We start from the raw sequence: 23,485 nt of genomic DNA, 5'->3' as shown, positions 1-23,485 counted from the left end.
GTCCCGCGCGTCGCCTGAGTCCAGGCTTGCCTGCACGCTGCCCAGGCAACAGTGCCTCTGGTCCACACGCCCCGGGGAGACGCGTGAGCCTGCCGGTCTCCCCGCGGGATGTGAGAGCAAAAGGCAACAGCGGCTGTAAAATTCTATACAGGCAAAACTGCAGACACCTAAGATGACGCAATCTCCGCGCGAGGTGGGGAGGGGCTCCGCGAGGACCTCAGCCTGGAGATATCACCTGGGAAGCGGAAGCAGTCGGTAGAGAAGTGGCGCCTGACGGTGACGGTATTTCAGGTAAGCATTTTTCTGTGTTGTCCAGTACCTTGGTAACGGCTAGGGCCAGGAATCGGAGGTCTGCACTGGCCCAGAAGCGATCGGAGCGGCTGGCCAGGGGTGGGTTCGGGCCTCTGGAGCGGGAGGTCAGAGTGAGTTCCCGAGAGGAGGTGGCGCCTCGTTCGTTCTGCTCGGAGAATGGGAGGTTTGGGGGTTCTCTTGCTTCAAGGCTCCCCGTCCTCCCGCACTTTTCTCTGCCGAGAACGTTTTCTGTCTAAATACTCTTTGTTTTTGTAAGTCCAGTTCAGATGCCGTCGTCTCTAGGAGCCTTTCCTACAATCCCGAACGTCAGGTTTTCTCTCCCTAGCTCCGAACGCTTTTCCACTCGTTTCTTCTCCCGAGAGCTACCACATCTTATACCGCCTGACATCTCTTGATCCAGTTGCCTCCTACCTGTTACCTCTCCTGGGTAACACATGGACCAGGGCTTTCGAATTTCCCTGGGTCGTAACAAAGTGGTTGTCCCGTATCTTTGTCATCTCGGCCGTGCGCGCTGGGGCAGGGTCCAGATTCTGGCTATCTCTAGCTTCAGCGCAGGAGAGACACGTGCAAAGACCACTGATTTGAGAGTCAGGAGCTTCCCAATCAAAATCATATTCTGCTACACATCTCAGCTGTTGTGACCCTGACTTTACCTCTGGAAGTTTCATTCCTCACCTTTGTAAGGTTGCTAATGGAAAATTCATAAAAGGAGCCTGGGGATGTATGCGCCCATGCAGGAGATGGGGGACTTTGTAAACTGTCAGGCACCCCCACAGAAGGGAGGGACTGGTTGAGTTTGGGAGAGAGGAGTCTGCTGTGCTTCAAAATAAGAGATTAACTAAACTGAATCCTCTTTGCCAGCTAGGAAATGCTATGTGGTTTGAAAAATGTTTTCTTTAGATTTGTACTGGCCTATTGTATGGACTTTATTTTTTTTTTTAAGATTGTATTTATTTATTTGACAGACAGCCAGCGAGAGAGGGAACACAAGCAGGGGAGTGGGAGAGGAAGAAGCAGGCTCATAGCGGAAGAGCCTGATGTGGGGCTCGATCCCATAACGCCAGGATCACGCCCTGAGCCAAAGGCAGACGCTTAACCGCTGTGCCACCCAGGCGCCCCTATTGTATGGGCTTTATATGACTTACCTTTATGTAATACGTTTGTTGGATTTCAAAGACTTTTTGCAATCCGCCTAATTCACGGCTCTTGTTTTACAGACAAGACTGAGGATCTGAAAGGGAAGGTGACCTTTCCAAAGTCACAAAGTAATTGACAGAATTGGACAAGAACCTAAATCTGTAACTGAAGAGACCACAGGTCTGTTACACTTCTTGGCAAGCCGACGGTAGGGTATTTTGGCTCTATACCATCTTTTTCCCTTTTAAACCCTCATTCTCTTGGCTCTCCCAACCATAGGCTTTCTCACACTGTATTGGAATTACCTTCTCACTTTGTTTCCTTGCTAGAATGTCACCTTCCCAACAACAGAAGTTGTGTCTTATTGTTTCTTCTATGTTCCTAATATCTAGTACAGGGCCAGGCGCATAGATGATGTTAAGGATAACAGGAAAAATCTACTAAACACATCTAATTCAGGCATGTTCCATATAATTACAATGAAATCTTCACAGTGGTCCTTTATATAGATTCTAGTATTCCCATTTTACAGATTTAGGGAATGGAATGTGCACTCCCTTTGGGGATCTCAGGTTCAGAAATTAATCCATTTAATTTCCCCCCCTGCCCCGCAGATCTTTGCAAATTTATCTAGTGCAAAAAAATGCCTAAAGTGAAAAGGAGCCGGAAAGCTCCCCCAGATGGTTGGGAGTTGATCGAACCAACACTGGATGAATTGGATCAAAAGATGAGAGAAGGTAAGTGGGGGAGTTCCTAATTGGGTGAGCTGCGTCTAAGAGTCACAGGCTTAGATGTGTCCAGGGGCCAGGCAGAAATGCGAGTATCATATGGGAAGAGACAGCACTACTTACCACCTCAAACAGTCCTGTTTAAATCACGTGGCTGATTTTTTCTCTCTTTTAAAATAACAGCTCTATTGAGATAGAAGTCCTATTGTGTAAAATTTGTCCTTATACGGTGTTAAATGGTGTTCAGTGTATTCAGAGTTGGGCAACCCTTACCTCCTGAAGAAACCCTGCACCCTTCGGTCGTCACCCCTCCCCCCACCTCCCCCAGTCTGAGGCAACCACTCGTCTACTTTCTGTCTCTGTAGACCGTCATCTAGTAGGTGGGCTTGGGGGACTAGTTTCTTTCACTTGGCATCATGTTTTCAAGGTTCATCTGTGTTGTAGCAGGTCATTTCTTTTTCTGGCTGAATGACACTCCGTGGTGTGGGTGGGTTTAGTTTATCCTGCATCAGCTGATGGATATCAGAATTGTTTCTACTTTTTGGCTGTTGTGAGTACTGGTGCTTGCACATTCATATGGGAGTTTTTGTGGGCAGGTGTGTTTTCAGTTTCTGGGGTATATACCCAGCAGGAGAACCACTAAGGTGTATGGTAACTTTAGGGGCGCCTAAAGTTGGGTGGCACAGTTGTTAAGCATCTGCCTTCAGCTCAGGGCGTGATTCCGGTGCTCTGGGATTGAGCCCCACATCAGGCTCCTCCGCTAGGAGCCTGCTTCTTCCTCTCCCACTCCCCCTGCTTGTGTTCCCTCTCTCGCTGGCTGTCTCTCTCTGTCAAATAAATAAATCTTAAAAAAAAAAAAAAAAAAAAGGTGTATGGTAACTTTAACTTCCTGAGGAAGAGCCAGGATGTTGTCCAGAGAGGCTGCCCCACGTTACATTTCCACCAGCGGCCCATGATCCAGTTTTCCCACATCCTCAACACCTGTGACTGTCTTTTTGATGATAGCCAACCTAGAGGGTATGAAGTAGGATTTATTCTTTATCCCTAGTTATTAAAAAAAAAAAAAAAAAAAAAACACTGTACCCTGTGCAGTGAACACTACCTGCCACAAGAAAACAGACACACCCTTTTCTCCCCAGCTGAAACAGAACCTCATGAGGGAAAGAGGAAAGTGGAATCTCTGTGGCCTATCTTCAGGATCCACCACCAAAAAACGCGGTATATTTTTGACCTCTTTTACAAGAGGAAAGCCATAAGCAGAGGTAACGAACTAAATTCTCTCGGCCTCACCCAACTTGAGTAGCTTTCAGATAGTGGTCTTGTTCTTGCAACTTCAGCAAGTGTCAGTTTTCTTATTGGTGTAAAAAAAAAGGGGGGGGGTCAGCGTTGGCTATGTGTTCTTTTTAGTGAAGAGTAGTGATGGGCCGGGGCGGGGGAAGCTTTGTGATACCATGGTCTGATGCCCTTTCCCGTCTTTTTGACAGAACTATATGAATACTGTATTAAAGAAGGCTATGCAGATAAAAATCTGATCGCAAAATGGAAAAAGCAGGGCTATGAGAACTTATGCTGCCTGCGCTGCATTCAGACACGGGACACCAATTTTGGAACAAACTGCATTTGCCGGGTCCCCAAAAGCAAGCTGGAAGTGGTAACGTCTCTACCCCTGTAATGTCTGATGATCGAGTCTGAGATCACTTTTTCGGTTCCGAAGTCTGCCCTGGTTGACAGCCGGGGATTGAACACAATTTTGCAGGGTGTCGTCCTGGCCTCGCCCCAGGGAGTGAGTCCCTCTCCCGAGCAGTCCATGCTAGGCAGTGTGGCAGCAGTCGTGTTAGGTCTGGGGGCCAACTCAGCTGCACCCTGGGGCAAGCTGTTGAATTCCCTCCTCATATAGGGAGTGGGGATAAGGACACCTACCCCCAGGGTGGTGGGGAGGGCTGAGTCAGGGGAGCATGGGCCGGTCAGCAGGCACTTCTGTCCTTCCCCTCCCGTGCTCACCCCAGGTACCCTCTTCTCCAGGCCTTCTCCTCAGATGTATTACGTTGTATTTCTTCTGTCAGAACTTTTTTCTCAAACTTGACTGGGCAGCTCAGGAACAGTGCAGCATTGCAGTAGCTGAGCTCACGGTGTCAGCCTCTCTGAAGTCGAACTGCAGCAGGAGGGAGGCCGTTCCTGGGACGCTGGCTGTGGCAGCCTTTCAGTGGCGGCCCTTTGGCTGACCATGGTGGGCCCAGAGGGCGGGCAGGCCAGACTGCCCACCTCCCAGGTGGCCACCTTTCACACAGGGGCCTCATCTCCAGTCCCTTGACGCCGCGGACCAGTTCTAGTTGATAGAGCTCTGGGCCAAGCGGGCAGTTCTGTCTCCCTGAATCATCTGTAAAGTCAAGGAGCGGTGGGCATCGAATGAGGGCCCAAGAACACCAGATTCTTCCCTGGGTGCTGGTTTTTTGGTGGGGGCAGGGAGAGGTGGTGGAATGGCAGACTCCCCCTCCCCCCCTCGCCAGTTCTATGGTGGCATTTGGTCAGGGGTGCTGCCCCGGCCCTGTGGCCAGAGTAGAGCCTGCTTTTGATTTATAGTTGAGTTTCACCATCTGATCCTGTCCATTTAGGTAAGGGTCTTGCTCCTCCAAAAAAGAGGATAAAGGAAAACATACACAAACTACTGCTCTAGGGCCTTCTGTTGGGCAGGCCCTCAGCCGGCCATCCGGGCACACCTGGCCAGGGGACAAGGCTCTTCTGCTCCATTTAGATTCCAGTGCACATCCTCTGCCCCTGTGCCCCGACTAGAAAGTTCCCCAGCCCAGAGGCCCTGAGCCCCCTGAGCAGGAGCAGACCCACCTCCAGCTCCCTGCAGGTTAGGTCACGCTCACTTCACAACAACAGGAATCAGTCACAGATTTTTTTCCTTTTTGGGGGCAAGTATGTACAGCGAATGTGCCCAAATTAAGTGCACACAGGTGTAGCTTCTCTGTCCGCAGCAGCTGTCTGCACCTGTCACGGAAGACTTTCTGAGGAGTGGCCTGCAGACAGTGAATGTCTGGTTGCCCCCCGTTTTGGGGGGGGGGGGCGGGTTTACTGCGCGTGGCGGAGGGGCCAGGAGCGCAGCGTCTCAGCTGTCCTCTGTTGCAGGGCCGGATCATCGAGTGCACACACTGCGGCTGCCGGGGCTGCTCCGGCTGATGCCCTCAGGTCCTGACCCCGTCTTCACCCTGAACTTTGGACTTCGCGGGTTTCTGCCTGTCGCGCCACCCCCTTTCCTGGGAGCAGCTCTTCTCGCAGAGCAGTGCTCCCAGCCTGAGTTGGAGCATGGTCTCTACATGTAAAGGCTTTGGTGTTTCTCAGCTGTGATTTGTAGAAATAAAATTTTTAAAACTTCTGGGTCCTGCATGTATTCTTTCCAAGAGCCAGCAGTCTGTGGACCCCAGTGGGTGAGCGCCAGGCCCTAGGAACTGGTCACCCCTGGGCCTCCATCCTGACTCCACCTTGCAGGTGCTGTGTGACTGTGAGCAAGTCTACTTTCCTCATCAGTGATGGGCACGACCACCTCCCAGACGAGGATGACCAGAGATGGCATGCCGAAGTGAGCCAGGCTGCTCTTGGACCTGCCAGGATCTTTTCAGGCACCCAGGGCCCAGCGTTTGTCCTCATACCAATGCCTGCAAAATGCTGCAGCGCTCACTCTGGACCAGACCCTTCCTCAGGCTTGAGGCCACACAAACACATGCACAAGCCTGATGCGGAGAGGCTCCTGGGGCTCCCGCAGAGCTCTGTAAACACCATGCCCTTTGCCCCAGTTCTGCTGGAGGCCCCCAGTGCCTCCCATCACCTGCCTACGAGGCCTCCATCCACATCCTCCTCCGTGATGGGGTCTTGGTTCCCCTGGTGCTTGGTCCGGAACTTCTGCCATGGGTGGGGGGTTTCTTCTGCTGGCATCACCTTCAGCCACTGCTTATAATAAGCTCGGAAGCCATCAATCTTCTCCAAGTAGGTGTTTTTCTCTTTGTACTATAAATGGAAAAGCACGGGGTTCAGAGGAACCATTAGTCACTGCATGCTACCTACAACTAATCCCAAACCATGGCAGCCCGCTCAGGCCTCAGGGAAGCTGTTCTTGCTTCTAGGTGGTTAAGGGGAGAGGGCAGAAAAACTGTTCAATACTCAAGTCACTTATTGGAGAAACACAGCTTCTGTGGGGCAACCAGATTCCCAGCTGCTAAGAGTCCCCTAAAGTGTGTGCTGCTGTGCTACGCCCAGAGACGGCCCCCTGGCCCCTAAGCCAGAATCCCTGGGTGCTAATTCTGCCTCCACAGCCGAATGCTCCCCTGTGTCCTCTCAGCACTGCTGCGGTGGAGACAGGGGAAGAAAGGGAGGAAACAAGATGGGCCTGGCCGATGCCAAAAGAAAGCTGGTAAACACATATGAAAAAAACACATATAAAAAAAAAAATCAAAAATATATCGAAGATAAAGACTGTCAGCACACGATGACAAACAGCTGGATTCAAAAGATACAACAATTCTACGGGGACCTGATCCAGCCTGAAAGTATATAAAACAAAAACTTGACAGTGACAGAAATAAGTCACTGTCCTAAGGGAATAGGAATGTGATCTGAATCCAGTAAGCTTTAGGCCCATGGTGGTCGTATCTGGACTGAACCCAAGAAGATCCCTGGAGGACTCGACACCACGGAGTAGAGACAAACCCACTAACTGGAAGATACTTGCAAAAGAACAAAAGATGAGTGTCCAGAACACATAACGAACTCTGAAGAATCAGACTACCAGCCAACTGTTCAAAGATGCCCAGTTATGCCCTCTGCCTGGCATATGCTCTACTGCTGTCTCCTGGATTCTTACTGAGCCTTCAAAATGGCACTCGAGGGGAGCCTGGGTGGCTCAGTCATTAGGCGTCTGCCTTCGGCTCAGGGCGTGGTCCCGGGGTCCCGGGATCGAGCCCCACATCAGGCTCCTATGCTGGAAGCCTTCTTCTTCCTCTCCCACTCCCCTTGCTTGTGTTCCCTCTCTCGCTGGCTGTCTCTCTCTCTGTCAAATAAATAAATTTTAAAAATCTAAACAAAACAAAACAAAACCAAAATGGCACTCAAGTGTTGCACCTGCACAGCTGTCCCTGCCCATCTCCCTCCCTCCCCACTGGGACTGTGTTTCTCCAGGCCACAGCTGTTCTAGAGGCACTCAACATGGGGTCTGACTCCTGTGGGCCCTAAATCCGAACCCCCAGAGCCTGCTATACAAAGCAGATTCTATCACGGCCCAGCTGCCACCCCGTTCACTAGACAAACAGTCTATATCGGGCATCAGACAATGGGCAGGTCCTGGGGAGCCAGGTGAGCAAGGCAGTCAATCTCCAGCTCCAGGGGCTTATGACTTTGTGAAGGTGACAGTCACCTGTGCAGGTGTAATTACAGGTTGTGAAACAGTGAAAAGGAACAGGGCTGGACGTGATGGGCAGGAGGGAGCAGCGGGGCACAGAAGGGCATCCCTGAGAGCCATTCAAGCTGAGACCAACAGGGTGAGGAGCCAGTTACAGGGAAACACGGGAGCCTACTCAAGGCAGAAGGAATATAAAAACCGTGAGGCAGGGAAGAGGCTGGTGTCATACAGAAATGATGGAAGGCCAGGGGGACTGACAGTGAATCCAGGAAGAGCGGCCAGAGATGAAGTAGGCTGTGGTTTAAGGAATTTGGGATTTCTCCTAAGGAAAGCCACACTGACAGTTCAAAGCAAGGGAATTCCAGTTCTGAAAGGTCAGACCCGGCGGGGGGTGGGGGGGTGGTACGGGGCGGGGGGGGGCGTTAAAGAGAGGACAGGCAAGGGGCGCCTGGGTGGCTCAGTCGTTAAGCGTCTGCCTTTGGCCCAGGGCATGATGCCAGGGTCATGGGGTCGAGCCCCGCTTCGGGCTCCCTGCTCTTCTGAGAAGCCTGCTTCTTCCTCTCCCACTCCCCCTGCTTGTGTTCCCTCTCTTGCTGGCTGTATGTCAAATAAATAAAATCTTTAAAAAAAAAAAAAAAAGAGAGAGAGAGAGAGGACAGGCAAGTGAGAGGTTGGCACACACACCCGATCAAAGGAGGGCGGGTACTGGGCTGCAAACTCCAGCTGGCGGATGACCACCTCATTCACCGGGACTCTGTTCTGCCTCATGTCCTTCAGGATGTCAATGAGATAGGTGTAGTCCAGCTTCTTGAGGGCTGCGTTGATGAGGGTGCTGTAGATGTGGGTGTTGGGGGTCATCTGGGATTTCTGGAACATCACAGACATAGGATCAGCAAGGTGACAGCAGCCGTTGGGACAAAGCAGCTCACTGTGTGTGTCAGGCCATTCGGGCCTGCTCTACAGACCAGCCACCAGAGCAAGACGGTCCGAACCTGCAACAACAGGCTGTACGCCCCGCTCCAAAAGGAAAGCACACGTGCCCCGCATGTAGGTCCATCCCACCCAGCCCTGGGGACGCTACCTTCCCCGGCCTGAAGAACTTGCTCAGAGATCAATGGACTCAGGCAACAAACCACGTACAGGCTCTTGGCTATGGGTTTACTGCAACCCCTGCCCCCAGAATTCTGATACATTCCTGCTCTAGTCATGCCTCCCATCTCTCCAGAGTTGGGGCCAACACCTGTTCCCACACCCCCCCACCTCTCCCCACTGCAACCATCTTCAAGACTCTAACGCCCCCTGCTTTCAATGCCAGTTCCTGCAGCAACTCACCAGGATCCACTTTCTCTCAAGCTAGAGCGACCCCACTCTCCCTGCCCCATGCACTGTTTATGCTGTCCGGGTGCAGAGGCCTGGGGGTTCAGGAGGGCCAGGCTTTCTTCCTGAGCACCCCAAGTTAGCACCACGGGTCCCCTCCAGGCCCGGACCCACTCACCTTCATGTCTGCAAGCAGCTGCAGACCGTCCCTGGGCCTGTGGCACCCGATGGCCAGGTTGCAGAAGGTCCGCAGGTTGGGGATGATGCCCCTCTCTGCCAGAATGGGCAGCAGCGCCTGTGGGGACAGAGACGACACTACCGTAAGCTGTAACCCGCCAGGCCTGGCAGGAACCTTCTCAGCTGAAGCCTATGGCTGGTTGGAGATCTCAGGGGCACAGCTCTGCTCAGAGGCCTCACAGCACCTTCTGTAACCACACTGGATGTTGAGTCTCAGCCCGGCTCACAAGCACCCAGCTCCCTGGAGTTCAGCCGCTCTGTGAGGACACCCTGCCTTCCAGCCCGTCTCCAACATGCCACCCCCCTCCCCAAAGCCCTTCGTATTCCTGTGCCTCTCTGCTCCTCTGTTGGCCATCCATCCCAGCACCCGGGCCTTCAATGTCAACTGAGCACCTGTAGTCTCCCAGGCCCCTGGTCCCACAGTCCAGGGCAGGAGACAACGCCAACAAGTGTGGGAAGTAAAGCTGAGGCTGGGAGAGCTGGAGGGCAAGACGCTGCTGCCCTCGCAGCCTGGCGGGCTCAGGGAGGGGCTCTGTCGTGTTCGGCTTGTCTAGAGGAAGGCATGCTCTGCACTGTGGGCCTGAAGGCAGAGGCTGTGTCTCTGTCACCTTTGATGCCCACAAGAGCCCAGGTCAGCGCTCTGACGAAAGAGGCATCACACAGACACGTGGGCAAAATCACACGAGGGCTCCGGTGCCCCCCCTGTGAAATGGGGGAAAGCCTCGTACTGGCAGAGCCTTGTGGTGTGGTCAGTGAAGAGAGGAATGGATGGGAAGCTCTCCGGCATCTAACACAGACAGCTGTATCAGTGTGTGTGTGTCAGGGGGTGTGGCCGAAGGGTGGGGACCCTCAGGAGCCACCAGGTTCTTAGGCCACCTGTCCCATGGCCCTGTCTGCCTTGTGCTCCTTGGGCAGTGTGAGGGTGTGTCTGGTGTCTGCCTGCACCCACCTGGGAGCTCCTCAGTGGGGACGAGCAGCGTGGCTGGCCGGTTTAGCCCTCAACTGTCAGCTCTGCCCAAGCCCAGGCCCAGAGCATAGGCTCTAGTCGGTCTGCCCACCTACTGCGGGAATGGGTGACGCCCCATGCAGGGGAGCCAGGTCCTGCAGTCGGAAGGTCAGAGGAGGGAACCGGAAGGAGGGGCCCCAGCCTTGAACCTGGGGCCTGCCTCCAAGCCCCTCACCTTCGCCCCCTCCAGATCGCCAAGCTTGCTCTTCTTCCTCATCAGTGTGTTGAAGAACGTCACGTCAGCTTCCACCTGGTACGTGTCCAGGACAGTCAGCAGCGAGGACTCCGCGGGACTCCCGGGCTCCACCACCTCAGCCAACAGCGTGAGGGTTTTGATGTTGGGCCGGAGCCCATGCTCTGCCATCTTGCCCAAGAAGCCCTCCAGGCCCCCCATCAAGGCCAGCCTGTCAGCTGGGGTGGTCACAGTCCCAAACGAGACCACAGCTGGGGGGACGGCTCCCAAAGTCAGGAAGTTGACCTCCAGCCCCCAGGGAGAAGGTTCTGGGGCCAAGGAAGTGAGGGCCACCATGTGGTCAGGCTCCATCTTAGTTTCCACCTCAGGCTGGGCCTTGCTGGGGGCTCTGGCTTCACAAGGCTCCGGAAGACCCTCAAGCACCTGAGAAGGTTCCAGAAATAGCTGCCTCTCCAGGGCCTCCACATGCAGCCTGACTGACATGCCATCACCCACCTGGGCCTGGGCTCTCCTCCTTGCCCGAAACCCACGTGCCAGGGGCTGGCGCATGACCATCTCCTCCACAGGCCTCAGGAGCAGTGCTGAGGCCACTTCTGGGTCCCCCAAGCCGCAGTCTCGAGCTGCCCCTAGGAGTAGGTTGTAGCCATGCCGACTCGGCCGGAGCCCCAGGCTCAGCATCTGCCTCCACACCTGCCAGGAGAGACAAGCTTGGCTCCGTGCTCCTTCTCAGAAGAGCCTTCAGCAGAGCAGACATGGGCAGTCAACAACCACTGGGCAAGTGCAAGGGGCACAGGAAGGAGTGGAGAGCATCTAACCCGACACCGGGCTCTAGACAACTAAGAATCCTAAGAATCTGAGGACTGTCCGAGACACTTCATGGGGGCGCTACTCTTTTCCTCTCTCTAGCTCACCCCAAAACTTTCTCCCACTTTCATCTCTCTGCTCTCTCCCAGGGCCCCTGTCCTGGGAACAGAGTTTGCCCTGGGTCTCTGCCCACCTTCTCTGTACTTCATGGATGGGGGGGCATCACAGAGGCTAAGTCCTGGAAGAGTCTAGGCTGACTCAAGAACTGAATTTAGCGGCACTTCCTGAGTGCCCACCATGTGCTCTGCCTCATGCAGCCTCCAGGAAGTATGAGAGCACAGGCAGGCACGGTGGAAGGGCGCTCAGCCAGGAAGAGTGCCTCCCAAGCTGGGCGCTCAGGCAGCCCTGTTTCCTCTTGAGATGAGATCATCTTCATCCCACAGCACAGCGCCTAGCACACTCAGTGTGTTCTCCACAAAGGACCCCTCTGATCACGTCTGGGTCACTCTGACACCCAGACCACGCTGCTTCTAAGATGCTGTGAGATGCCACACGGGGCTCACTGGTCATACTGGATTCTCTGTCTGTGGGCTCAAAGGGCGGCCACATTCAGTGGGACGAGAGCTTACATCCGACTTCCTGTCCTCGTCAGGGATAAGTGTGCAGACGAGGCAGGGGCCGGTCAGGCCCAGGTGGGTACAGCCTGCAAGAGGTCTGCTGTGCACCAGAGAGGGTCTTAAGGGGGGCAAGGGTCTCAGCAGGCACCTCCATGGGGAAACGCTGACAGAACTGAGGTTTAGCAGGGATTCGGGCTCTAGGAGTCAGATGGACCTCAGTTCAAATCCCAGCTCTGCTTAATAGCTGTGGAACCTTAGGACAGTTACTTAACCTCTGTGAGCCTCACTTTCCTTGTCTGTAAAACGGGGCTGACGGTGCCTCACTTGAGCAGTTTAATAAGTGCTCAACACAAACCGGCTATTAGCGTTACAGACTGTTTCTAACTATAACAAAGAAAGAGAGGACCTAGATCTTGGCTGATTTTCCCTAGAAAGCTACTGCTCCCAGAGGGAAGGCAAGCATCTGGTCCAGGGCTGTCCCAGGTCACTGGGGCTCAGCCTCCATGTGGATCAACCACCCGGGATCTTGTTGAAATGCCGATCTGGACACAGTAGGCCCAGGTGGGTCTGAGACCCTGCTTTTCTGACAAGTCCCCAGGTGTGGCTGATGCTGCCGGTCTGTGGCCCCACTTGAAGCTGGAGGGCTCTAGGTGACCTCTGGGTCCTTCCCACCTGTGGTACCAAGGCTACCACTGGACTGGGGGTGGGGGGAAGTTCTCTCTGGGGATCTGAGGTGGAATCAGTGTGTCTCAACTCTGATGTCTGTGAGAATCTCTCAGGACTACATGCAGACCCCTGGGTCCCACCTGCAGACATGCTGAGCAGGGGCCTGTTGGAGGTGGGCTGAACAAGCACTCTGGGCAAGACTATAAGCTTAGCTGATCGGAGCTAGCTGTCCAGAAGGCCACTTGGCGAGTGAAAGAGTGCGGGCTGGCTGTGCCCTCACTTGGGGGCCAGCCATGCCACCTCCGAGGGCCCCTCCCCCTGCCATCTGTAAAAGAGTGGGGAGCAGTGTGCTTTGCGAAGGCCAAGATACTGCAAACATAAAAACACCCAGCACAGGGCAGTTGCAGGGGCTCAAATGCATACATGATCATCATTTGGGTCCGACACAGGTACACAGGGGAAGGGGGGCAGCGGGAGAGGCAGAAAGACAGAGCTGGGAGGGACAGACCTGCAGGGCATATCGGAAACCTGTCTCCTTGTCCTGGATGCAGCCCATGAGCAGGTAACTGAAGGTCTCCTCCGTGACTGCATGCCCTTTCTGGACGATTTCCTGGAGAAGGGAGTGGAGGCCACAGTGAAAACCTGTGGCAGAGCCCAGGCTGGTGCCCGAGGGTTCTGACTTAGGGCAGACACTCCTGGGGCAGGCCCCGGGCCATGCACCTTGAGAAGGCGGGTTCTGAATCTGGCTCTAGGGTGGCTCGGAACCAGCTCCTGAGCAGAGCTGCCCAACCGCGGCCTGCACGCCCTCCTCCTCTCCTTCCAGGCTGCCTGGCTGACACGATCACTTTTGGGTAGCCCCTCTGCAAAGACCACGCCAGCAGCCACTTTTAGCCCCTGTGCTTGAGGCCCTGGAACTGCAGAGAGCTGGCTTCAAGTCCCAGCTTGGCCCCTGGCCACCTGTGAGTGTGGGCAAGGCAGGAAGCTCCCCGGTCCCAGCCTCCTCATCCGCAGAGCGGGGTCGCAGGCAGGACTTGCCTTAGAGGGTGTCTGGAACAACCCCACAACAGAGTGTGGTGCCTACCCGCAGTATGTGCTTGTGGTGCTGGCTATCCTTGGCCTCCCTCAGGCCTGTCAGGGTTGGCCACGGCCTTCTTGAAACGTTCTTCCACCTCTCGGCCCCTGAGGGGCTCCTCCTCGAGCCTGTCTTCCTCTGTCCCTCTTGTAAGCATGGCTGTTCCCACCCTACCCCACCACTGCTGCTCTCCCATCCCCCCCTCCGTCGCCAACCCTTCCACCTCAGTGAGGTTTTATTTTTTAAGATTTTATTTATTTACTTGAGAGAGAGAATGAGCAGGGGGGGAGGAAGAGGGAAAAGCAGACTCCCCGCCGAGCAGGGAGCCTGATGCGGAGCTCAATCCCAGGACCCTGAGATCATGACCTGAGCCGAAGGCAGATGCTTAACCGACTGAGCCGCCCAGGCACCCCTCTCAGTGAGGTTTTAGTTTTTGCTCCCTCTTCCTGGACAATCACAGCTGTCTCTTAACTGGTCCCTCTCTCCCACCGGCCAGAGTGATCTGCATAAAATATCAAAGGCATCTCTGGACAGGTCAGACAGAGGCCTATCAGCCATGCTGCCCTCTTCTGGAAGCTTCAACTACCTGCCTCTCACATAGCACCCTTCGGAGGGAATCGCAACTCTCGATGAGGTCTCCAGGCTTGAGACTCCACGATCCTGCCTCTTCCACAGGGCAGGCCAGCTCAAGGCAGCCAACCCAGGGTCTGATCAAAGGCTGCTCTGCCCACGTGGTGCCTGGACAGACCGTCAGGTCGTGTCTCCTGTGGAGGGGCAGGTGGGACTTCACAAAGTGCAGTGAGGAAAAGCGTCAGTCAGTGATGGAAAAAGCGAGACTGAACCTAAGAGGAGAGAGCAAGAGTGCCCATAGGCCTAGGGGAAGACGAGGCTGCCAAGGGTGTGCCGAGGTTTGGTCGTGGACCTAGAGCCTTCCCTTAGGTGTTAACCAATGTCTCTCTCCCTTCCCAACCTGAGAGGGCAGAACCACCACCCCGCTTGTGCTCCTCCCGCCTAAACCCCCTCACTGCCTCCTTCTCTGGAACGGGGAATAAAAGCCCTCCTTACAGCTGAGGGATAAAAGAGGCTACAGGGGGCACCCGGGTGGCTCATTTGGTCTTGATCTCAGAGTCGAGAGTTCAAGCTCCGCATGGGCTCCAAGCTCCAGCATGCAGCACACTTTCCGAAAAAAGAAAAAAGAGGCTATGGGCCAAAGCCCTGATGCCGACAGGCCCCTGCTCGGCACTCCCAGGCCTCCGCTCACCTGCTTCCCTCGACCCCAGCACCTCTTTTTGTCCCCACTGCTCTAAGTAGAGGCCTTCCCCGGAGCACGCATTCATCCTCGGCGCTGTGAAGCCCCGCCCTCGCTGCGGCACCCAGGAGCCCCACAAGGAGTCACAGCACAGCCGGCACACAACCCACCGCCCTCCTAGGGCCGTGGCCTCAGAGAGTTGGTGAACCCGAGCCCGACTCCTCGGCGGCCCCTGAACCCTCCCGTGAGCGACACAGAGAGCCACAGCCTCACATCTGCCACATGGGACTGGCCCCGAGTGGGGGACAAGGAAAGAAGGGGCATCCTCACCTTGAACACGTCGAGGCACAGCCTGAGGTCTGCGCACACGGCAGCCATCTTCAGCAGCGCATGGTACGTCTTCAAGTTGAGCTGGAAGCTTCTGGCCTGGAGCTGCTGCCGGAGCTTCAGGGCGCTCTGCAGAGCAGAGTCCTTCCAGGGGGACTCAGCGCAGACGTTGAACAGGGCCGTATACGTGGCATCTGAGGGCTCCAGGTCCCGCTTTTTCATCTGTGGATATGGGAAGAAACCTGGAGGTGGCTCTCGGGTCAGCTGGGGACAGATGACAGCCGCCCTGAGGGAAAGCTCGAGGGCCCTGCTCCTGAAGTAAACAGGCTTGCAGGGCCTGTGCTAAGGCGGAGCTGAGCGACACGTCAGTTTCCTCCTCCAAAAGCCGGACTCGGCCAGGGGGCTTCTGAAAACGGACCGTGCACTCCAGATGCACCAAGCAGAAAGTCATCCTCCCATGGCCGTCAGCCCACTCTGGGTCTGAGATGCCTTTAGCAGGAGCCTCCTGACGCTCCCAGGTCACCCTGTTAAGACCCATGCAGTGGATCTGGTCTGGGAAAAGGCAGGAGGGGACAATCAAATCCCAGCTCCAGCATTTACTAACTGAAGGGTCATGGGCAAGTTAGCTCCCTGCTGGAAGAATCTGGATGATACCGTCACCTTGAGAAGCTGCTGCAAGGGTCACCTAGGAGAGTGGCCCCCAGACCGGGAGCACGTCCCTACAGCACATCTCAGGAGCCCCTCTCCCTACCCCCACCCCGCAGACCCCCCCTGGGGTGAGGCTGCCACTCTGCTTAGCAAGCCCACCAGATGACTGAGCAAGCTGGAATTTGAGAAGCTCCTGGTAAAGCCAAGTGCTCTTTCCCAGAGAAGGGCCATCTGACTGAGCACAGGTGACAAGCTGCTCGCAGAGGAGTGTAAAGAGACTTGTTCTCAGAGTCAGGCTGTTTGGGGCTCAAATCCCAGCTCCAACGTGCTCAAGCAGGGTGACCTTGGACGTGGCCCTTCATCTCTCTGGGCCTCTGCTTCCTCATCTGAAAAATGAGGATGGCGAGCCCGACTCTGAAGCTGATGTACACTGTGTGCGTACTCACATACACGACACATGTGTCCTGAGGACTTACTACAAGCCAGGCACTGGCCACCAGTGGTTACCAGGACAGACACAGCCTGTGTTCATCGAGCTTCTGCTCCACACAGGAGGACGCATAGCAGACAAGTAAGTAACCAACAACAGTAATAAGGGCTGCAAAGGACACGCACAGAAAGCGGAAAAGGAAAAATAGTACAGGTGAAGAAAACTGAAAAACACTACTTTCGCCAAGTGACCAAGGTACATGTCCTCTCTGGTAAGTCCCCTGACAGGAAAAGGGCACTTCGCCTCTGTGACAGCCTTTCCCCGAGCCCATAACCCCAGCCTCGTCACAACAAAGTACAAATGGTGGGACCCGTCGGTTAAGCCTCTGCTCAATGGGGAGTCTGCTTCTCCCTCTGCCCGCCCCGTCTCGTGCACGCTCTCTCCCACTCTCTCTCTCTGACAAATAGATAAATAAAATCTTTATTTGAAAAAAAAGGAAAGTACAAATGGAAAGACATTCTACAAAATCCCTGACCAGTACTCCCTAAATCTGTCAATGTCATGGGGAAAAAAAAGAAACTCAAAAAAACATCACAAAATGGAGAATCCAGACTGGATACAGGAATAAAAAGAGGATCTCGGTGGAAAAAAGTGGTGAAATCCAAGTAAAATCTGGAGTTCAGTCCATAGTAACGTCCCAGTGGTGGTTTCTTAGTTTTGAGAAATGCACCTTCGCTACGGGAGATGCTAATATAGGGATTAGCTGGGTGACAGGTATTTGGGAACTTTCTTTCCTGTCTTTGCAGCTTTTCTGTAAATCCGAAATTATTCCAAAATAAAAAGTTTATTGGAAAAAAAAAAGCAGCAAATTGATAGAGAGTAACTTAAGGTAAGAAAGAGGGAACTGCGCTTCTCTGAGGTGACATGTAGTAAGTCACTGAAGGATCCTGCAAATGTGAGAAAGTTCTGCTACTGCACTGTGAACCAAGAACCACTATAAACACCCCCTGGCAGAGCCGCCCCTCACTTAGCACCTGAGCGCTTTTCGGCCGGTCAGAGAAGCCTCCCGTCGTTCTCCCCCAGGGTATTTCATTAGATCTGTTAGAGGATACGTCATTTTATCGTTTGCAACCACAATTCCTCCCCTTGCTTCCAGCCAGAGACGATCAGGCCTCGAGTAGGCACATCCCAAATGACAGTTAAGTCTTGCTGGGATAAAGGATGAGCCCAGCTCTGGTGGCGGGAGAGGATGGGGTCACTCCTACCAGAGCCTACCATCCTCTTAGGCAAAGCTCCTTCCCGACTCACAAAGGACATAGCTTCCTGGCTCTGAGAACAATAAATACAACACAAGAAGTGGATGAATATAAAGCAAAACCATCTTCCAAGAGGAATAAAAGCCCCTTTTCAGACGACCAGCTTCGGAAGCCAAGTGCGCACGTGTGTCCAGTGTGGGGAGGAGGGGTAAGAGGACGTGAACACACCGGGGGCAGCAGTGGAGAAGGAAGGCAGCATGTGGGGCCTGCCGTAGCTCAAGGCAGGCGCTGAAGGACCTTCCAGCGCATCTCATGTAATCATCCAAGATCACCTCCACTTTACAGAGGATGAAACGGAGGCCGGAAGCTAGTCTGGCCCGGTAATGCACCGCAGGTGACATCCCACCACGCGTGCCTGGCTCTCTCTGCCTCTAAAGCCCATGCCCTCTGGAGCCTCGCCGCCGTACCCGCCCCCCAACCCCCCAGCCTTGGGCCCCCCACTCACATCATTGTAGAGCCGGAAGGCCTTCTTCAGGTATCCGGCTCGCCCGCAGCCCCCGATCAGAACCGTGTAGTTGCACTCGAGGGGCTGGAGTCGCTCCTCCTTCAGCATCTGCCGCTCAAACAGGTCCAGGGCCTCGGCCAGCTGGGAGGGAGGGAACACGGGAGGGGGCTCAGGTGGCCTCAGAGACCCTCAGCAGAAGGAGGGAGACTGAGACTAAGGGACCCTCCTGGGCCTGCCCAGGAGCCACACAGCCGCCCTGGGCCTCTGCCACCAGCCCTCTGCAGCAAGGGAGCTTCGTGGCGGCCAGGAAGAAAAGCCCGCTAAACCCCTACCACCTATGAAGGCTCTTGGCTCCCCTGCCGCGGCTGCCTTCCCTCCAGCCAGAGAATGAACTCCTTGAAAGCAGGGCCATCCATGTCTTTGCCTCTTTGTGGGCCTACAGTAGAGCTAGGGCCCGGTCCTCAGTAAGCCCTCAGAAAATGTTAATTCTGCAAATCCTGGGATCTGTCCTGCCCTTGCTTCCTGGGTGACCCCATCTGTAGCACCAGCCCCCTGGGTCTAAGCAGGACGGGAGACCAGGTTCTGCAAAGGTTGGTGAACACACTCAGGGCCACTGTGCCGCACGATCCCAGGGGGCCATTCACAGCAGCAGCCTCCTGCGACGGCGCGAGGCAGCAGCCCTGCGTGACCAGCCTCCTCTGGCTGCAAATCCCCTTGGCCCACAGTCGTCTCTACCCCGTCCCTACTCCTACACCATCCCCTTTTAAGTCCTCGGTTCACTCGCTCACAACTTAATAGTGGTTCAACCAGTAATGACCGAATCCTGCTATGTACCAGGCAAGGTCTGTTTGCCGGGGATACAGCTGTGAACAAGAGGGAGCTCCTTCATGGAACACATCTTCCAGTGCAGAAAGACAGAAGCCAAGTGAGATAACTAAGAATATATACTGTGTCAAACGGTGATAGGTTTTAAAACAAAAATAAAGCAGAAGGGGATGGGAGATTCAGTTTAAGATATGACAGCCAAGCAGGGCCTCACCCAGAAGGTGACAGAATAATGGTCTGAAGGAGATAAGGGAAGGAACAACACTGTCTGAGAAAAGAGCCAGTGCAAAGGCCCTGAGGCAGGAGTATGCCTGGAAGTTGGAGGTGGAGGAGCAGTGAGAAGGCTGGGATGGCTGCAGCACCGTGAGGGAGGGGGAGATAAGAGGAGAGAGGTAAGAGGGGGTGGAAGGCAGACCCTGCGGTTTCATAAGCTATTGTGAGGGCTTTGGCTTCTCTTTATTTCTCAACTTTTCATTATGGAACAGTTCAAACATACACAAAAGTAAAGAGAATACTATAACCACAATGGTTACCAAATTTGGCCAATCTTGTTCATCCATACCCTGTACTCCTGCTCCAAACTGATTTTTTTTTTTTTTTTTTTTTTTTACATAGGCTCCACACCCCAACAGGAGCCCAATGTGGGGCTTGAACTCATGACCCTGAGATCAAGACCTGAGCTGAGATCAAGAGTTGGACACTTCACCAACTGAGCACCCCCAGGTGCCCCCAAAATGAATTTTTTAAAGCACATTTCCAGACATTACATCATTTCATTCCCCAAATCTTCAACACACACCTCTAAGAGATTTTTGAACATAAATGCAATGTCCTTATCAACATCTAAGAAAATGCACATCAGTGTCATCGAACACATTGAGAGTCCTGGAAGGAAGAGTAACATGATCTGCTTTAACGGGGTGGCTCTCTGCTGCGTGCAGACGTGGGACTTTAACGGGGTGGCTCTCTGCTGCGCACAGACGTGGGAGAAGGAAGTGGTGACAGTGGCAGGGAGCCCAAGGACAGGTGTCGTGATAGCTGAGGGGGTGAGGATAAGGCAAGGCCTGGGCTTTCAGGGGTAGCGCTGCGAGAAGTGTGAGGACTGGCAACATTTTGAAGCTCCAGCTGGTGAGAGAAGGAGAAGAGTTAGGGACAGCCCAAAGGCTTCCAGCCTGGGCGGATGGAACAATGGGATCGCCATTTAGTGAGATGAAGACACTGCAGGGAAAACAAGGCTGAGAACCAAACTTTCAGGCCTGTGTGCATGAGCGTAAGGGAGCTGGTGAGGTAGCTGGAGTTGGGATGGCTGGGCTGGAGATACAAACATGAGAACTGCAATGGGGGGGGGGGGGGCAAAAGCCAGGGGGCTGTTGGATTGCCCGGTGCAGCACCCAGGGTGAGTGAAAACAGAAGAGCCCTGAGCATCCAAATATTTAGAGATCAGGAAGGTAAGGTGGCCCCCCCCAAAATACTGGGCTTCTGGGGAAGTCGAACTAGGAGCAACAGAATCCAAAGGTTCCCTCACCTTCCCTTCTTTGATCAGGCGTTTGCACTGAAAGAAGTACCAGTAAGGCGTGTTTCTCCGGCCCTGCCATGACTTTGGCTCCAGCTCCCTTTCCTCGTCTTCAGCACTCTGTTCCCTGAGCCGTAGATTATACAACTGGGCTGTCGATTTTCGGAACATTCTCCTCGAGGAGTACTTGTTGGAGAGGGTCCCAAAGCTCTCTTCCTCTTCCTCCTGAGCGGCCGTGGGGCTAGGCTGGCTCAGGTCAGAGCTGAGGCTGCTCGTGTTCTCCTGGTTCCCCTGGCCCAGAGGCGGCTGTGACGAGGAGCTGCTGCAGGCTCGAGTCAGCCCCGCAGCCCGTAGCCATGCAGGCCCCTCCCTGCCTCCTGCCCATTTGGCTCCAAGAGGGTCAAAGTGCTGGAGGGTGGACAGTCCCATGGGGCGGAGTCCAGAGAAGAGCCGGGCCAATCTCGCAAGGTCCATCTCTGACTTTCTCCTCCAGGGCCTGGCACAGGTCAAAAACATAATGGAAATTACTGGGGTCTGTAGTCACAAAAGGCAAAAAGAAGACAGAGAAGCGGTCACAAGCACGAGCACTGAGATTAGAATGCCTAGGTTCAGATTTCAGTTTCGCCAAACAACCATCCACGAGTCCCTGGGCCCTCGCCGCTCTGGTCTCAGTCTCCTGCCCTGTGAACTGGGGTTAACTGGAACTATTGCCCACACAGCACTGGAGCAATGATCGAATGAGGCCTCCGATACATGGTATGCAGCACAGTGCTGCCACAGTCAGCGCTGAACAGACATAAGCTAGTGATACTATCAACCCATGATCTGAGACTGGGCACCGAAGTTAGAGCTGAGTTTGGCCTGGCCAGAGCTGTGTGACTAGGCCCATTCCTTGACCTTCCTGTGCCTAGATTTCTTCAGCTACAAGATAAGGATGATCCTAACCTCACCACAAGCTTGTAAAGACCAAATGAAATGTTTTTAGTACATCTCATTAATATTTTTTCAATTGTAGCTATTATAATGTATTATCAAAAACAAAAAAAAGTCAGCACTCTGGGCCTCTGCGCAGGGAAGTTAACTCAAGCATGCCTTTTCTGCAAAATTTGTGGACAAATGGCCTAGAGTTGAGCTGTTCAATACAGTAGCCACTGGCCACATGTGGTCACACTTAAAAATGTGTCTAGTCTAAATGAAGATATGCTTTTAGTACAAATCACACACCACATTTCAAACATTTTATACCAAAAAAAGAAGGTATATTATACACAATAATCTTTTGACATGTCAAAATGATAATTTTGGATATACTGGACTAAAAAAAAATTAACATTAGTTTTCACAATTTGTAAGCTTTATTTAAGGTGGCTACTTGAAAATTTTAAATCACATATGTGCTTTGATTATATTTCTACTGGACAGTGCTAGGCTAGAGATCCTGGTCTGCACACTTGAAACTCTTTAATAAAAAAATAATCAGAGGACGCCTGGGTGGCTCAGTTGGTTAAGTGTCTGCCTTTGGCTCAGGTCATGATCCCAGGGCCCTGGGATGGAGTCCCACATCTGGCTTCCTCTTCAGCGCGGAGTCTGCTTCTCCCTCTCCCTCTGTTGCTTGCTCTCTCTCTGTCAAATGAATAAATAAAATCTTTTAAAAAAATGTAAAATTACGTATGTGCTCAAGTTATATTAATTTTTTTTTCAAGACTCTATTTGTTTATTTGACAGAGAGAGACAGCCAGCAAGAGAGGGAACACAAGCAGGGGGAGTGGGAGAGGAAGAAGCAGGCTCCCAGTGGAGCAGGGAGCCCGATGCAGGGCTGAATCCCAGCACCCTAGAATTACACCCTGAGCCGAAGGCAGACACTTAACAACTGAGCCACCCAGGTGCCCCCCAAGTTATATTTCTGTTAGAGTGGCAGGCCTCACCAGACGTGCAGTGCTAAGGGCTCTCTGTACTAGTGTCACCAGGGTGCTGGTCAAGAAAGGCTGTCTAATACGTTACCCAGACCTAGGTTCACAGGCAGCCCAGTTCCACAGCTGGCCAGTCTCACCTTTGCACTCAGCTGCACTGCTGCAAGACCCCTAAAAAGTCATTCCCCTTCCTGAGCCTCAGTTATTAATCAATTTGAAATCACTTCTGGGGTCTAATTTTACATTTTCAAGTAGCCACATTAAATAAAGCGCTTACCTGTGTTAAATGAAATGCATCGCACTGCAAGAAAAAATCCCAATGATATCGAAATAGGTATCAAAATGTTTTAATAAAAAGTCTTCCTATACTAGCATATGTGCTATTTTGATGCTTTAATACCAAGAGCCTGCCATCCTGTCACAGCAGTGATTAGTGTAAATGATAACTTGTAGTAGCTACAGATACTCTGTCTCCAACCATCATTTACACTCATCCCCATTAGAAATCACGACTTAGGGGCGCCTGGGTGGCTCAGTCGGTTAAGCCTCTGCCTTCAGCTCAGGTCATGATCCCAGGGTGTTAGGATCGAGTCCCCAGGCGGGCTCCTTGTTCAGCGGGGAGCCTGCTTCTCCCTCTGCCTGCTCTGCCTGTGGCTCTCTCTGCTGGTGCTCTCCTCTCTCTCTGAGAAATAAATAAATAAAATCTTAAAAAAAAAAAAAAAGAAAAGAAAGAAAAAGAAATCACGACTTAGTTTAGGGCCCTGTCAATGCTACTCCATCAGTCACGGAAGGAAATGCTCATTCCGCACAGAGAAAACTAAAGATGCAATTTTCTTTCTACCCAAGTTCATTAACCTGCCCAAGCTAATAACCCCTGAATTAGAGACGCGCCGCCGCTGTCCTCTCTGGGGGACCCGCCCCTCCCCAGACGCTCCCCGGGGCCCTCTGGCCAGCCCGACCCCCTCCACACGGTCCTCTGGAACCTCGATCGTCTCACTAGACGTCCCGACCCCAGCTGCGACACGTCCTATCCCCACCCGGGAACCGGGCTCCAGTAAAGGTCAAACAGGACCTCACTCAAAAAGTCCGGCCCAGTAAATGCAGCCCGGACTCCCGCCCCAAGTCACCCCCAGTCCGGCGCCGCGTCACCCCGCTGCGTCGCTCCCACTCCCGCGTCCGCCTCACCGCGCCGCGGACCAGGTTCTCCTTCCCAGAGACCTTCTCGTAGGCGCACGCCGCGGCCGACTTCACGCATGCGCAGTCGGCGTCGCGAACTCCCCACCCGGAGCGCGCAGCTGCAGGTTACCCGGGGCAGCGAGGGTAGGCGGGAGTTCGGCG

General features: G+C 53.7%; 2 protein-coding genes across 10 annotated transcripts; one reads left to right on the top strand and one right to left on the bottom strand.

Annotated features, from left to right (window-relative positions):
• Positions 1–105: 105 nt before the first annotated feature.
• Positions 106–5,556, top strand: BUD31 (BUD31 homolog). 2 transcript variants are annotated; one of them, XM_026516244.4, is made up of 6 exons: positions 106–291; positions 1,530–1,657; positions 2,064–2,186; positions 3,317–3,439; positions 3,662–3,828; positions 5,310–5,556. In XM_026516244.4, exons 3-6 carry the CDS (start codon positions 2,093–2,095, stop codon positions 5,358–5,360), a joined length of 435 nt encoding a protein of 144 aa, XP_026372029.1. In that variant the 5' UTR covers positions 106–291; positions 1,530–1,657; positions 2,064–2,092; the 3' UTR covers positions 5,361–5,556. The 2 variants fall into 2 exon arrangements, with proteins under 2 accessions (XP_026372029.1, XP_057171228.1); XM_057315245.1 differs by lacking the exon at positions 106–291 and adding an exon at positions 1,346–1,435.
• PTCD1 (pentatricopeptide repeat domain 1) lies at positions 3,780–23,428 on the bottom strand. 8 transcript variants are annotated; one of them, XM_057315243.1, is made up of 10 exons: positions 23,333–23,413; positions 21,799–21,860; positions 20,250–20,733; positions 17,900–18,040; positions 15,064–15,282; positions 12,921–13,022; positions 10,308–11,015; positions 9,068–9,184; positions 8,257–8,439; positions 3,780–6,185 (listed from the first exon to the last, which is right to left on the bottom strand). In XM_057315243.1, coding segments are annotated over exons 2-10 (2,139 nt in total). In that variant the 5' UTR covers positions 21,801–21,860; positions 23,333–23,413; the 3' UTR covers positions 3,780–6,002. The 8 variants fall into 8 exon arrangements, with proteins under 8 accessions (XP_057171226.1, XP_057171227.1, XP_026372018.1 ...); XM_057315244.1 differs by lacking the exon at positions 23,333–23,413 and adding an exon at positions 23,275–23,308; XM_026516233.3 differs by lacking the exon at positions 21,799–21,860 and having other exon boundaries at positions 23,333–23,428.
• Between the last annotated feature and the right edge of the window lie 57 nt (positions 23,429–23,485).

This window comes from Ursus arctos, unplaced genomic scaffold (assembly GCF_023065955.2).
Source record: "Ursus arctos isolate Adak ecotype North America unplaced genomic scaffold, UrsArc2.0 scaffold_2, whole genome shotgun sequence".
In the NCBI taxonomy this organism is placed as follows: Eukaryota; Metazoa; Chordata; class Mammalia; order Carnivora; family Ursidae; genus Ursus; species Ursus arctos.
The sequence above is the reverse complement of the archived record's forward strand: the minus strand, read 5'-3'. Positions and strand labels throughout refer to the sequence as shown.